At 41.1% G+C, this 15,006-nt stretch overlaps 1 protein-coding gene across 1 annotated transcript; it reads right to left on the bottom strand.

The window, feature by feature from the left end:
- Positions 1–2,724: 2,724 nt before the first annotated feature.
- On the bottom strand, positions 2,725–3,534 carry LOC114323005 (uncharacterized). The gene is made up of 2 exons (XM_082888997.1): positions 2,959–3,534; positions 2,725–2,787 (listed from the first exon to the last, which is right to left on the bottom strand). Exons 1-2 carry the CDS (start codon positions 3,532–3,534, stop codon positions 2,725–2,727), a joined length of 639 nt encoding a protein of 212 aa, XP_082745123.1.
- Positions 3,535–15,006: the final 11,472 nt, after the last annotated feature.

Genomic DNA, 15,006 nt, shown 5'->3' on the forward strand with positions numbered 1-15,006 from the left:
AACTTCATTAGGATTAGCATCATCCTCTACATCTTCAATAGGCGGCTGCACATCTCCCCCATTTTCATCATTAACTGAAGATGAAGGAGATGGATCCATGTCAATGAGATCACTAGTTTTGGCTCTGGTTGATCACCTTTGCCAAAGTCTTCAATTGTTTGGTCTTCAAGAAACACAACATCACGGCTTCGAATGACTTTCTTGTCGACCGAATCCCACAATCTATACCCAAATTCATCACACCCATAGCCAAGAAAAGTACATTGTCTTGACTTACTATCAAGCTTGGACCTCTCATCTTTTGGAATGTGAACAAAAGCTCGGCAACCAAACACTTTCAAGTGCTCATAAGACACATCTTCACCGGTCCAAACTCTTTCTAGAACATCACCATTCAAAGGATAGGAAGGAGACAAATTGATCACATCAACCGCTGTCTTCAATGCCTCACCCCAAAAGGATCTTGGCAATTTAGCTTGTGAAAGCAAACACCTTGTTCTTTCCACAATGGTGCGGTTCATCCTCTCGGCAACTCCATTTTGTTGAGGAGTCTTTTTAACTGTCTTTTGATGCCGAATACCTTGGCTGTGACAATACTCATCAAATGGCCCAATGTATTCACCACCATTGTCTGATCGGATGCACTTCAATTTCTGCCCTGTTTCTCTTTCAACCATGGCCTGAAAAAGCTTAAATACTTCTAGAACTTGATCTTTAGTTTTTAGTAGAAACGCCCAAACTTTTCTTGAATAATCATCAATGAAAGTAACAAAATAAAGTGCACCACCATGTGTTCTAACTTTTAAAGGACCACAAACATCCGAATGAATCAACTCCAAAACATTTTCTTTTCTAGAAGGAACATTTTTATGAAAAGAAACTCCATGTTGTTTACCCGCCAAACAATGAACACAAGTTTTAAGATGTGTACCTTTTAAACCGAGTAGAAGCTCTTTCTTGAACAAAACTTGTAGCCCCTTTTCACTCGTATGGCCAAGCCGCTTGTGCCATAATTCGGTAGAAGTATCATCTTCAAGTGCATTGGCAACACCTTTACAAATTTTTCCTTGCATCGAATAAAGTTTATGAGTCTTCTTGCACTTAGCCACCACCAAAGAACCCTTCGTGAGCTTCCATATTCCATCACCAAATTTGTTGTTGAAGCCTTCACCATCTAGCTTCCCAGTAGAGATCAAATTGAGGCGAATGTCGGGAACATGCCTCACATCTTTAAGCAACAACTTGCAGCCCAAATTTGTTTCCTAGCAAACATCACCCATGCCAATAATCTTGGACAAACCTTCATTACCCATTCGAACAAAACCATAATCTCCTTCGGTGTAGGTAGTGAAGAAATCAACTCGAGAAGTCACATGAAAAGAAGCACCAGAATCAATCACCCAATTGCTCTCTTGGCCCACAAAATTGATACAATCATCTTCACAAACGACCATGAGATCATCGGTAGTAACTGCCGTTGTGTCTTCTTGCTTCTTATCCACACTTTTTTCACACATTTTCTCCTTGCTCTTGAGCTTTCGGCATTCTCGCTTCATGTGCCTTTTCTCATGGCAATAATAGCACTCAATGTCTTTCTTTGAAAAAGAACCATCTTTTGATTTATCACGGCTTTGATCATGACCATGAGGAGTTTTACTCCTCCCTCTTGTTTTACTTCGGCCTCTCAGAACAAATGCTTCTGAATAAGAGGAACCTGCTGATTTTCTTCTAGTTTCTTCATTCAACAGGCTACTAGTGACTTGGCCCATTGTGACAACTCCATCGGGCGCCGAATTACTGACGGTCACAACCAAAGTCTCCCAACTTTCGGGCAAAGAACTAAGTAGCATCAAAACCTGCAACTCATCATCAAAAACAATTTTCATAGAAGCAAGTTGGTTAACAATACTCTTTATTTCATTCAGATGTTCCGGAATAGGACTGCCCTCTTTATATTTTAAATTAACCAACTTACGAAACAGAAAAGCTTTATTTGTGGCTGATTTCCTATCATAAAGGCCCTCTAATTTTTTTCATAAATCATGTGCCGAAGTTTCAGTAGCAACATGATGAAACACACTGTCATTAATCCATTGACGGATAACACCAACGACTTTTCGATTAAGCCTATTTCATTCATCATCTTTCATACCCTCGGGTTTGCCACTATCACCCTTAATGCGTCCATACAAATCTTTACAAAATAATAGGTTCTCCATTTTAGTTTTCCAAGTTACCCAATTGCTTCCATTGAAGCTAGACATACGACCCACATTCCCCTCCATTGATTTACACAAATAAATAAACCCAAATAAACCGTAAGCTTTGATACCAGTTTTTAGGAAAAATCTATGATTTCCCACAAGTAAACCAATCAATGGGAATAAAAACTAATACGGAAAAATTAAATCAAAGGCAACACAAGAATTTTTACGTGGTTCCCTCAATGTGAGGTACGTCCACGGGATCGAAATCCGATTCCACTATCAACCAAATAAGTTCCAAACGATTACAAACGAGACACTAATGGTCTCACAAAACCACCCTTAGGTGAATTCCAAATAATCACAAATAAATAAGAGGAAAGACCTCACCAAATAGACGAACAAAAATCTTCAGAACCAGAGTTGTAGAAAATCCAAAATAACGAACCAAATCAACACCGAAAACGAAGCAAAGAACCACCCAAATTAATTCCACTGTTTACACACCAAAAAATTGATTTCACCAAAGTGGAGTATGTGTAGCAGCCGTTCTCTTCACCTCGGAATGAGCAAAAACAAAACCCTAAAATATTGTGAATATATGATTTATTATCAAACCTTAGTTGTTTTCAAATTGGATTGGGTCTCCACAAATTAAATATAATATATAAAAATACATTATAATTAATACTAAACTAAGTTAAACTTTTTTTTCAAAATCAATTGAGTCTCACACTCCAATAAGGAGGTATACCCACCACAGCTTGGTAAGCGCTTTAAACTGATTTAAAGCACACAAATCTCTGTCTGAAGGAAATCCATGGACAACTGCGTAAATGCTCAACTTTCTCAACCTTGGATTTTTTCGTAAATCATCAAGAGTACATGAGTTTTTACCCTCTGAAACGAAGAATCCTTTGAGGACTTGGAGTTTGGAGAGCGATGCAAGCGCCTTGGGCATCTGATCTAGCAGGTAACATTCAGACATGTCCAAATGTGTCAAATTCTTGAGCAAGCCAATTCCATCGGGAATCACCTCAACGTTGTGACACGCTCTAATGTCAAGGATTGTAAGATTGGTGAGCTTTGAAATCGACTCGAGAAGCTCTGAAATTCTAGAAATTCCACCAAGGTTCAAAAACCTCAGAAGCGTGAGATTTCCCAACCCATCCAAAACATTTGCATTTTTCTTCATGTCCTTAGTGTCGGTGAATTCAATGTGATGTGAGACCGAGGTCTGCCACCTTCCCAAGTAAAGAACTTTGACATTTTTCATCTTTGAAAAACATTCAGGCTTGATTTCAAGAATAGCCTCATTAACATCAAACATTGTATTAAGCTTTTCCAAATCTTGAATCTTTGTTAACCCATCACCCGTTAAGCTTCTCCGTTGTCATCAAACCTTCCCCGATCCACTAGTACATCATGACCCTCTTCTTTATTTTAGCATTTTCCGGGAAAACAGAAAAGAAAAGTAAACAGATTCTGACACTTCATCGAGATGATCATAACAGGCCCCAAATTCTTTGACTGTGAATCTTCGCTTTGAAGCCTGGTTTTTTAGCGTATTGTCAGCATTACCTTTGTTTGACCATTGACGGCGATGAGGATCGGACTCTTCACGATCATCCTCATGATTCGAAGAGATCTGCTGCTTCAATTTCAAGATATTCCTCTTCAATTCCCCAAATTGGTCTTCAGTTCCACCCTCTTGTTCGAGCTTGTTGAACTCCTCGAACATGGCTTTGATTCGATCTTTGTATTTTCTGATCTTCTTCGAAATCTTGTCAAGGGAATTCAGATCTACGATAATCAATTTAGAAAGCATCTCAACCATACTGCGACTTCTGTTGTTGTTGTTGTCGTTGTCGTCATTTTATAGCGATCCCGGGTTTACCCTTGTTGTACAGTGATCCGGACATGTGTCCGTGGATGTTGGTAGTTGTTTATTATCTTGTTTGCATCCTTTTTACTTTGTATATTGAGTTATAGGATGTGTTGGGCATGTTTGTTATAGGTTGGTTGTGTTTGGGAGCCTAGTGCTGCTGCCCAGATTTTTGGACCTTCGCTCGAGCGAGGAGTTGGTCGCTCAAGCGAGAGTTGAGTTCGTGCCTGGTGGATCGAGCCAGAGTGGCTTCGCTCGAGCGAGCGATTGCGTCTGGTTCTGGACCTGAGAGTTGCATTTCTTGGCTCGAGCGAGCTTTCTTTGCTCGAGCGGTCTGGTTGTTCTTCGCTCGAGCGAGAAGTCTGTCGCTCGAGCGTGCTTCTGGTTGCAGACCTAAGGGTTTGTGTTGTTGGCTCGAGCGAGCATTCTTTCGCTCGAGCGCACTTTTGAGTTTTCGGCTCGAGCGAGAACTTCTTGGCTCGAGCGATAGTTTTCTGTGTCTGGTCGCTCGAGCGACAAAGCCTTCGCTCGAGCGAGCGTGTTTTATATCAGCGGACAGTAGCATTTTTGAACATCACTTTTTCACTTTCTTTTTCTTTCAAACCATAGATCCGAGACCCTCTCTCTCTAAACTTACACTCTCTCTAAGAATTGATCTCCCTAGAGTGTGAATCTAGCCTAGGGCCTTTGTTAAAAAGTTAGAGGGCGTTGAGAGCTTCGATTTAATCTGAAAAAGTTTGGATTTGGAGCACGTTGATCTTCGAGCCTTCATCTCCTTTTTGGCTCAAACTTCGAGGTAGGGATACCCTACTCCTCTCTATGGATTTTGTCATTAAATTTTGGTATTTTGAGATGTTGGGGTTGGTTTGGTAATTTTGTGAAAGTTTGGGGCTTTTGTGTTATTTTACAAACGTTGGGGGTTTTATTCATAATAAACCTAAATGCATGTTTGGCATAGAGAAATGGAATAAATGAGGAAGTGAAATGTTGATTGAATATCCATTGTGCATTTATTTTCTGTTTAGAGATAACTGCTTTGGGCTATCGGTGGAGGATAGTCGTGATTGTTGTAGACAATGCATGATGATTAGGCAAACGGAAACTAATCAATGAAATGTGTCATGAAAATTGACGGTTGTTAGAATACATTAACTGTATGTATTGGGTGATTGTATATAGAACCAATGTGTTTATATACGTTATGTGTAAAGGAGGAGATGGGGGATGTAGTCCGCGGTTTAGGGGAAGATGGGGGATGTACCTCTAAACCGGATAGTGTTGGGAGAAGATATGGGATGAGCTCCATAGATACAGCTCATATGCTTGTCTAGAGAAGTGAAGATAGAGCTAATATGCTTATCTTTGTGAAGTGTGGATATAGCTTATATGCTTATCTGTGAAAGTGGGATATTGTTGTTATACATATCTGTTGAGAATGTGGATATAGCTTATATGCTTATCTGTTGAAATAATGATAGAGCTAACATGCATATCTGTTGAAAAAGGGAAAATGAAAAGTAATCTTGGACTCATAAGTCGTATGACATAAATAGGTGATTTATGTGATTGTATCAGTGTTGGCCATCTATCAATTGCTAATCTTTTAGTCATTGTTCATGGTTGGTTTAGTGTATTTCTACTGGGCTGTGGCTCACCCTATATGAGATTATCATTTTTAGGTACAGGTTGCATGCCACCTCCAAGGACATAGCTTGGGAGGCTAGAGGCGGGCATACTTTCGTCGTTTTATTTTTGATGTATTACATGTAAATTCAAGCCAAGGGCTTAATGTGTATGAGTTAGTACTCTTTTGTTGTAACCAAGTGTTAACTTGGAAAGCTGTAAGCCCATAGGGCATTTGCTTTTGTTGTTAACATGTAATACTTTTTGTAATGGAACTCTGAGAAATGAAAGAATGTGGAACTTTTGAATATCAATGCATGTCTTATTTAATGGGTTTAATGTTATTTTTTTTGAGGGCGTTACACATTTGATGTGGGGTCGATGCGGTTGTTAACGTTATGGGATATCGCGATCTGGGTCGGATTGTTGGAGGAGAAAGTGTGTCTTCGATCGGCATGATTTCGTTGCTGGTGCCAGAGGAGGAGGGGATCGACATGTTCTTTTGAAAAAGAGAAAAGCTGCAGAAATGATTCCAATGAATTGAGCTCTGGAAAATGAGTGATTATCACTAATGATGTGGCAGTGGGTCTCACCATAAATGATTTGATGTTTTGATCTTGGTGTTATATTTTTTTTCTTTTTATATTGAGTGTCATGTCATTAGTGATCTTTTTAGAGTTCCAAAATTAGTGGTCTCTATCATTGTTGTTGAGCTTAGCACTGTGAATTACTGTGACAAACCAGAACATGTTTATGGTCGTTTATCATGACAAAATTTATAGGGTAAAATTACATTTACCTTCACTAATATTTTTGATAAATACAGAAATTTCTCCTATAATTTAAATAATTATAATAACTTCTCCTGCTTTATCTGATAATGTCAAGATTTTTTCAAAATTTGACAACTTATTCACCTAACAAACCTTGCTGATGTCATTAAATGCAAACACTTAAATGCCCTTAATGTCCTCAAGTGCCCTCAACCCATATATATATACCAAATGCTAGAGTTCTCCAGCTTCAGCAAATCCAAGTGAAAGAGGTAAAATTACAAAGGCAAAAAAAATTGAAGAACAACAAAATGAAGAAAATAGAGGTCCAAGCACAACACAGGTATGTTCCCACTCACATCAACTATTTAAAAAAAAATACATGTGAATAACAATTAACCAGTCAAAATAATAATAATAATAATAATTTGAAAGCACAAAGCACAAACAACATCAACCATTATTGACAAATAAATCACAAACAACAAATAAAGCACAAACATCCAACATAGGTGTGTCCCATTATTCAGAAATAAAGCACAACAACAATAAAATGCAATATATGCTCTGAAAATGCATTATAACTCTCACATTTCATGAATGTAGGTTCATTGGATGGATATGTCATCATCTAATAGAGGAGGATTGATGAAATATAGAAGCAAGCTCTGCTACTGTGAGAGCAAAACTAACAATTAAAGTCACTGAATCAGGAAAAAAAAAAAAACAGAGGCAAATTGTATTTTTTATGCCTAAATGGGAAATGCTCATTTTAGGGTTGGTGCAAACCAGTAAACTCATCTGTTGGAGGAGAAATGATGATAAAAGATACTTAAGCAGTTGTTAACAGACACACTTTATCCTATGAAGAAGAAAGTCATGCAATGAATTTAATGAACCAAATGGGGGTTATGCAAACAAGGATGCAAGTACTTGAAGCAAACATGGGGTTTATGAAGATAATAATTATCATGAATGTTGTTTTATGTTTGATTTCCCTGATGGTTGCTCTCAAAATGTAATAGTAATGATTTACCTAATATTTTGTAATGGACCTTATGTAAGGTTTTGTAATATTTTGTAATAGACCTTATGTTTTGTAATGGACCATATATAAATATGATGAAGTTATTTCAGCATTATGTCAATATGCACATCTAATTTGACTAACATAATGACCTGTAAACATAAAGACCATTCCCTTACATCATATAAACATCAAGTAGGATTGTTTAATTACATCATTCCCATCATATATGTTCAATTAGTTTACTTACATCATTCCTATCATATATGTTTAGTTACATCATTCCATGGACCATATTTGTCAAGTCTATGCAATTACATCATGTAAGTTCCCAAAATGAGTATTTATAAAATACTTCATGGCCACTACAAAAAAACAAAAGTGGCCACATCATCATATTGCTATTCTTAGCATTGCATGTCCACTACAAAAATACAAAAAAGTGGAACATGATCCTCACTAATTGTATAGTAAAGCAACATATATTTTATACCTTCAACCTATGTTAATCTTTGTATCCAAAATATCAACAGCTTAGCTAAGTCGTCTGCAAAAAAAAGTCAAACAAACAAACAAATAAACAAAAATGCAATGTTGGATTCATGCAAGCTGAAAAAAATAAGAAAATAAATTCATAGTAACTTCATAACTAAGTGCATAACTAACATGATGTTGTGTGACCTGTGTCACACACTTAGTAGGCATTGGGGAGGTCCCTCTTGGAATATCCTAAATTGAAAACCAAAGTAAGGTAATAAATATGCATATCAATATCATAAATGGATAGACAAAACAAATAAAAATCACAAATGAAAAGGCAAAAGAAATAGAAAAAACTTACTTGTGCATGCTTGGCCTTGGCCTTGTGTCACGGGCCGACTCCTTTAGAGGCGCAGCGGATCAATTTTTGCCCGTGTGGCGCTCAAACTCCACCAAGTTTAAGCCCGCCATAGCTCACTAACAAATCGAGTGTTGATGATCTCACCCGTTTGAACATTAGGGCCCAGTGCTTTGTCAAGCAAAACAACTTCACAAAGAAGGCCACAAGTAGGCCTGACGCCTCAAGTGTACCAAGCACGGCATAAGTCGCTTCATAGCGCCAAGCTTACCTCAAGCAAGGTGCTCGCCCAACTTAGGTTTATGTCATCAAGGTGCCTAGCCACACAACAATGTGCTAGCGAAGGTCCTCAACTTAGCCGACAAGCCAACATTGCATGTTGGGTCTTTAATAGCGTCTCAAAGTGTCGGCGGGTCAAGCATGCCTCAATAGATGCATATTAGATGGCCAATTGGTCATGCGAAGCCAGCAAACCACACGGCGTAGTCCTCGTGCCAACACGTGTGCTAGATTCCGTCTAAGGCCATTGCGTACCTTAGCGTTGCACCAACGCATAGCATGAGTAAGGCGACGTCTCAATCTGTAGCTTGCTTGTAGCATAATGTAGTCCCTCAATGGACGTAGTCGTTGCATAGCTTGATGCCTTCATTCGATAGCCCACATATGCGGTGTCGCCTTCCAACCGCTTAGCTTAAGCCACGGGATCCCCTCGTGCAAGGTTGAACCCAAACCAAGCACTAGAGTTGGCACACGAGGCCTTTAGTGGTGCCTCGATAGCCCATTCGGTCCAAAACGAGTCCCAAAGATACCATATTGCGTGGAATAATGGAAACAATGTAGTGGACCTCCCCTCGGGAGGACTCGCGCAGTGCTTACATTATTGCACCGTCCACGGGGCTCCCAAACCCACGTGGAGACTCTAGGCACCCCTCTAGATGCCTAAAGCCCGCCCTTGAGTTGCCCCAAGGTTGCTCACTTCAAGCCCAATTTGGGCGGGGAGGCAGGTAGGTAGCACACCACATCCCCTTATAATAGCTTGTTAAGCAATTTTCCATCTGGCAGGAGGAAACATCATACATGTCTGAGGAGTCATAATGACTTATATAGGCTGTGGCTTTGTCTTTTGTTGGCTATTAGTGGCTTACATGCCTTGGGCTACTTGGGGCCAATGTTAGGCCACGTTGGGGCACTTCCAACGGCCACTCTTGAGCACTCAAATGGCCACACCACCGGGAGCGAAACGTCACGAAGTTAGCCTTGCAAGGCAACCCATGACACTCTCCTCCACTTCAACTATCAACGTCCTCGTTGATGTAGCACAAAGCTGATGCTACAGTGCGTGTACCTGCTCCTCTGATGAGTTTAACACCTTTATGTTGATGGCCTACCTTCAACGTCTAACTCTCTTAGCCAAGCTCCCCTCGTTGTTCTCTACTCAAACCCAGCTGAAATGCACTCCACTTGTTACACCCTTTGCTGGGTGCACCCTCTGCTGGTGACTTCTCTAGACAATGTTCCTCTAAACTCAAGCTCCTCTGAGCTGACTCAAAATGGCCTCTCTGCCAATGCTCCTCTGAGCAAACTCAAGCTCCTCTGAGCAAACTCAAGCTCCTCCGAGCAAACTCAAGCTCCTCCAAGCAAACTCAAGCTCCTCTGAGCAAACTCAAGCTCCTCCGAGCAAACTCAAGCTCCTCCAAGCAAACTCAAGCTCCTCCGAGCAAACTCAAACTCCTCTGAGCTGACTAGCAGTGGGTCGTCGCATTGCGACTTTCTCCTCCACTCGAGTTGTCGACACCCTCGTCGATTCCGTGCAAATCAACAGTTGCTCCTCAAAATGATGCAACAATGCCCTCTGGCAAGCATGAAGCACTCTGGCTAATATCTTCAATAAACTGAAGTATCTCTATACTGTGCCCTCTAGCGAAAATGAAAGCCCTCTAGCTGCTGCTCATTCGCAAGCTCATGTCTCTGAAACCTTCTGGCTGATGCCCTCTGGCAAACTCCGTCTCAGAAGCCCTCTTGGATGTTGCCCTCTGGCAAACTCAAACTTTGAAGCCCTCTTGGCTGTTGCTCTCTAGCAAACTCAAACTCTGAAGCCCTCTGGCTGTTGCTCTCTAGCAAAATGAAGCCCTCTGGCTTAACTCAAACTCGTGCCCTCTGGCAAAGTGTAGACCTCTGTCTCACTTGTATCTGCTGGCTAAAAGTAACTCATGCTGCCCAGTACCTCGGCCACTGCCTTCACCCGAGTCAGCTATCTCATCAAGCTCAAAGATTTCGCCTTTCAAAGGCTCACCGCTCCTGCCACCCACAAAACTAGCCATTTCAACAATGCTACTCAAAATGGTGCGCTGATCCTGGCACCAAATTATGTCTTGACTTTACAATCCCGCTACATTGTTGTCCTCCAACAACAATGATTTCATCCATCACCCTGCTCTCTAGCAAGCATGTACACTCGGCGCCTCTGCATACGGGAGTCAAGAACTCAAATTTTGTCTTGAAAATTTTCCGAACAAACCCTCTAAGAAGGCAACAACCATGCATCTGAAGATTAAAAACCACTGACAAGCACAAGTTGCAAATGCCACCACGAACGGTCGAAACATAGGCCCCCTGAAGCGAACCAATGATAATGCCATAGCACGTGCACGACTGCCAATGAAAATCCGTCTCTAAGGCTCAATAGTTGAAGATCACATGCCCACAATCTGATACAAGCATTCCACAAGTCCAAACTGTAGTAGAGATCCCCATGTAGCCAACAAAGTAACACAATCATGCCAACCCTGCTGGTTAGGAAGCAACCCGTCTACAAATGTATCATACTCGCGCCACAGTGTGCCCACAGTGTAGAAATGCTCGCCAAGTCCACAAAGTGAGAGGGAAACACCAAGTTAGCAAGGAAGCACTAGATGCCACAATGTTGCTCAATTCGTACCCTTGAGAATGGTTGCTGCGTTCAAGGCATCGCTGAAAAATAACACAATAAGAACGGATACCCCAAGACGTCACCAATCAGCTCCCACAGTTCAAACCTGACCAGAAAACCAACGGTGGTCTTGTTTAGAGTCTAGGATGTCATACACGTCCCCCAGGATGAGTTTCATGCACAACTCCTTCAAACAGAGGCATCGGGGTCCACGGAAGAATGATATCACAAAGTAGCTGCATGTCCGCTCTAGATCGAGCTCACCCCAAATGAGTGATCTAGCTCTGATACCAACTGTCACAGGCCGACTCCTTTAGAGGCACAGCGGATCAATTTTTGCCCGTGTGGCGCTCAAACTCCACCAAGTTTAAGCCCGCCATAGCTCACTAACAAATCGAGTGTTGATGATCTCACCCGTTTGAACATTAGGGCCCAGTGCTTTGTCAAGCAAAACAACTTCACAAGGAAGCTCCGTCTTCACCCGGATGCACAAGTAGGCCTAACGCCTCAAGTATACCAAGCACGGCATAAGTCGCTTCATAGCGCCAAGCTTACCTCAAGCAAGGTGCTCGCCCAACTTAGGTTTATGCCATCAAGGTGCCTAGCCACACAACAATGTGCTAGCGAAGGTCCTCAACTTAGCCGACAAGCCAACGTTGCATGTTGGGTCTTTAATAGCGTCTCGAAGTGTCGTCGGGTCAAGCATGCCTCAATAGATGCATATTAGATGGCCACTTGGTCATGCGAAGCCCACAAGCCACCGAGGGTCAATCTCTTGCCCACGGCGTAGTCCTCGTGCCAACACGTGTGCTAGATTCCGCCTAAGGCCATTGCGCACCTTAGCGTTGCACCAACGCATAGCATGAGTAAGGCGACGTCTCAATCCGTAGCTTGCTTGTAGCATAATGTAGTCCCTCAATGGACGTAGTCATTGCATAGCTTGATGCCTTCATTCGATAGCCCACATATGCGGTGTCGCCTTCCAACCGCTTAGCTTAAGCCACGGGATCCCCTCGTGCAAGGTTGAACCCAAACCAAGCACTAGAGTTGGCACACGAGGCCTTTAGTGGTGTCTCGATAGCCCATTCGGCCCAAAACGAGTCCCAAAGATACCATATTGCGTGGCATAATGGAAACAACGTAGTAGACCTCCCCTCGGGAGGACTCGCGCAGTGCTTACATTATTGCACCGTCCACGGGGCTCCAAAACCCACGTGGAGACTCTAGACACCCCTCTGGATGCGTAAAGCCTGCCCTTGAGTTGCCCCAAGGTTGCTCACTTCAAGCCCAATTTGGGTGGGGAGGCAGGTAGGTAGCACACACCCCCTTATAATAGCTTGTTAAGCAATTTTCCATCTGGCAGGAGGAAACATCATACATGTCTGAGGAGTCATAATGACTTATATGGGCTGTGGCTTTGTCTTTTGTTGGCTATTAGTGGCTTACATGCCTTGGGCTACTTGGGGCCAATGTTAGGCCACGTTAGGGCACTTCCAACAGCCACTCTTGAGCACTCAAATGGCCACACCACCGCGAGCGAAACGTCACGGAGTTAGCCTTACAAGGCAAACTGTGACACCTTGCCCTTGCCTATCCCATGTGAACTCCCCTGCCCAATTGAACTTTCTCTTGTAGTTGTATTTCCCCTCCTAGCTGAACTGTCCCTTCCACTTGAATTGCCTCTATCACTTACATTTCCCCTCTCAGCTGAACAACCTCTCTTACTTGAATTGCCTCTACCTTTGCCCCTACTCACAGATTGCCATTGCCCCTACCAGTAGTTTTTCCACTGCCTCTACCACTGGATGTGCCACTGCCCCTACCAGTAGTTTTGCCACTGCCTCTACTACTGGATATGCCACTGCCCCTACCAGCAGTTTTGCCACTGCCTCTACCACTAGATATGCCACTGCTCCTGCCACCAGCTATGTCACTGCCCCTACCACCAGCAGATGCTCCACCCCTGACTAGACCTCTTTGGCAGGTTCTCTTGTTGTGTCCAAATTGCATGCACCATTTGCATCTCAAGGTACTTGACCTTTTGCTCTGACTTGTTCCAGTTGGAGGCTCATGAGCAGCCCTCTTTCTTGAAGTCCTTGGCCTTCCTAACAATCTTTTCAGAGGTGGGGGTTGTAAAGGGCCCTTAGGTATAAGTGTCCACATGCTATGGTCTAAGATGGGATATATTATTCCACCATTAGCTCTCAAGTATGTTGCCTTAGAGTAGTAAGGGTGGACAAAATCTTCTATGTTCAACCTGCTATGAGAAATTGCAGCCACAACATGTTTGCATTAAAGAAGATATTTCCCACTGTCTACATACACAAGTCATAGCCCCAAGATGGAAAATGTGATTAACCCCCTCATTATCCTTCACCTCATACTCATTGCCTTCTACATACTCCACTCTACAAGTCCTTGACCATTTTAGTGTGACCTCAAGATCATTTTCTATTAGTCTCCTTGTCTTAGTACTAGGCATATCATAATGCAATATGATTGTTATTGCTTCACTACAAGAAATGTGAGAGAGGACTGTTGCATTTACATCCTTCAAGGCATCAATGTAGCAATATATATTTGGGTCCACATCATACACTCTTCCCACTTTCCGTTTGTAGTTGATGATTAAATCAAAATAAGAAAATACAGTCATACTGTGATCATAATGACGTATCAATTAATTCCTAACATGTACTATACTCAACAATTAACTAAAGAAAAGAAGAAAAAATGAAGAAAAGCTCTAATAAAATAAGCAAGCCCATACAATGACAAATTCACAAGAAAAAGAAGAAAAATGATATAACAATTAACTCCTAAGATGTACTGTACTCAACAATTAACTAAAGAAAAAATGAAAACATGAAGAAATCCCTAAATTGCACTATTATTATACTAATATTCAACAAATCCCTATTTTTCAGTGATAAATTTTGGAAATCAAATGAAAACCCTAAACATGTATCTCATAAATAAAACCCAGAAAATCAGAAATTCATAAATATTCAACAAATTCTTTTTTTACCAATCAGAAATTTTGCAAATCAAATAAAAGCGCTTAACATTGCAAATCAAATAAAAGCCCTAAACATACATCTCATAAATAAAATTCAAAAAATCACAAATTTATATTAAATCCCTGGATTACACTATTATTATAGTAATATTCCGCAAATTCCTTTTTTCCAGTCTGAAATTTTGCAAATAAAATATAAACCCTAAATATATATTTTCGAAGAAAACCCTTTTCACATACATTTCATCAAATCAAACACATAATAGAAACTAATTTCTAAGAAAAAAGATGAAAAAAGAAAAGAAAAGAAAAGAAAATCATCAACTCAAATTAATCATATTCGAAGCTTACAGAGTTCAAATCTAACCTGGAAGCCGTAACAGCAACTTCTCACTGATGAAACTCTTTTATATTGTGCACTGGCAACGACGATCGGGAAAAAATCGAATAGCTTCGTCATCTTTTTCACACAGATCAACCTTCTTCACGTTCCTTATTGTCGTCTCTCTTTCTCTTTCTCTCTCTTTTTTTTTTTCAAGAATTTGATTTGTATTGTGAATGTAGCTTGATTAGGAATTTTGTGAACAAAGGGCTTTTTTATCTTTTCGCAGGCAAAAGCAAGGGTATATGGTTATTTTCTATAGGATACTAATGTCGTTTGTGCAAAATAGACGGAATAGGAGAATCTTGACATTGTCAGGTAAAGTA

Source organism: Camellia sinensis, chromosome 9 (assembly GCF_055761805.1).
Source record: "Camellia sinensis isolate YWXY chromosome 9, ASM5576180v1, whole genome shotgun sequence".
NCBI classification, from domain to species: domain Eukaryota; kingdom Viridiplantae; phylum Streptophyta; class Magnoliopsida; order Ericales; family Theaceae; genus Camellia; species Camellia sinensis.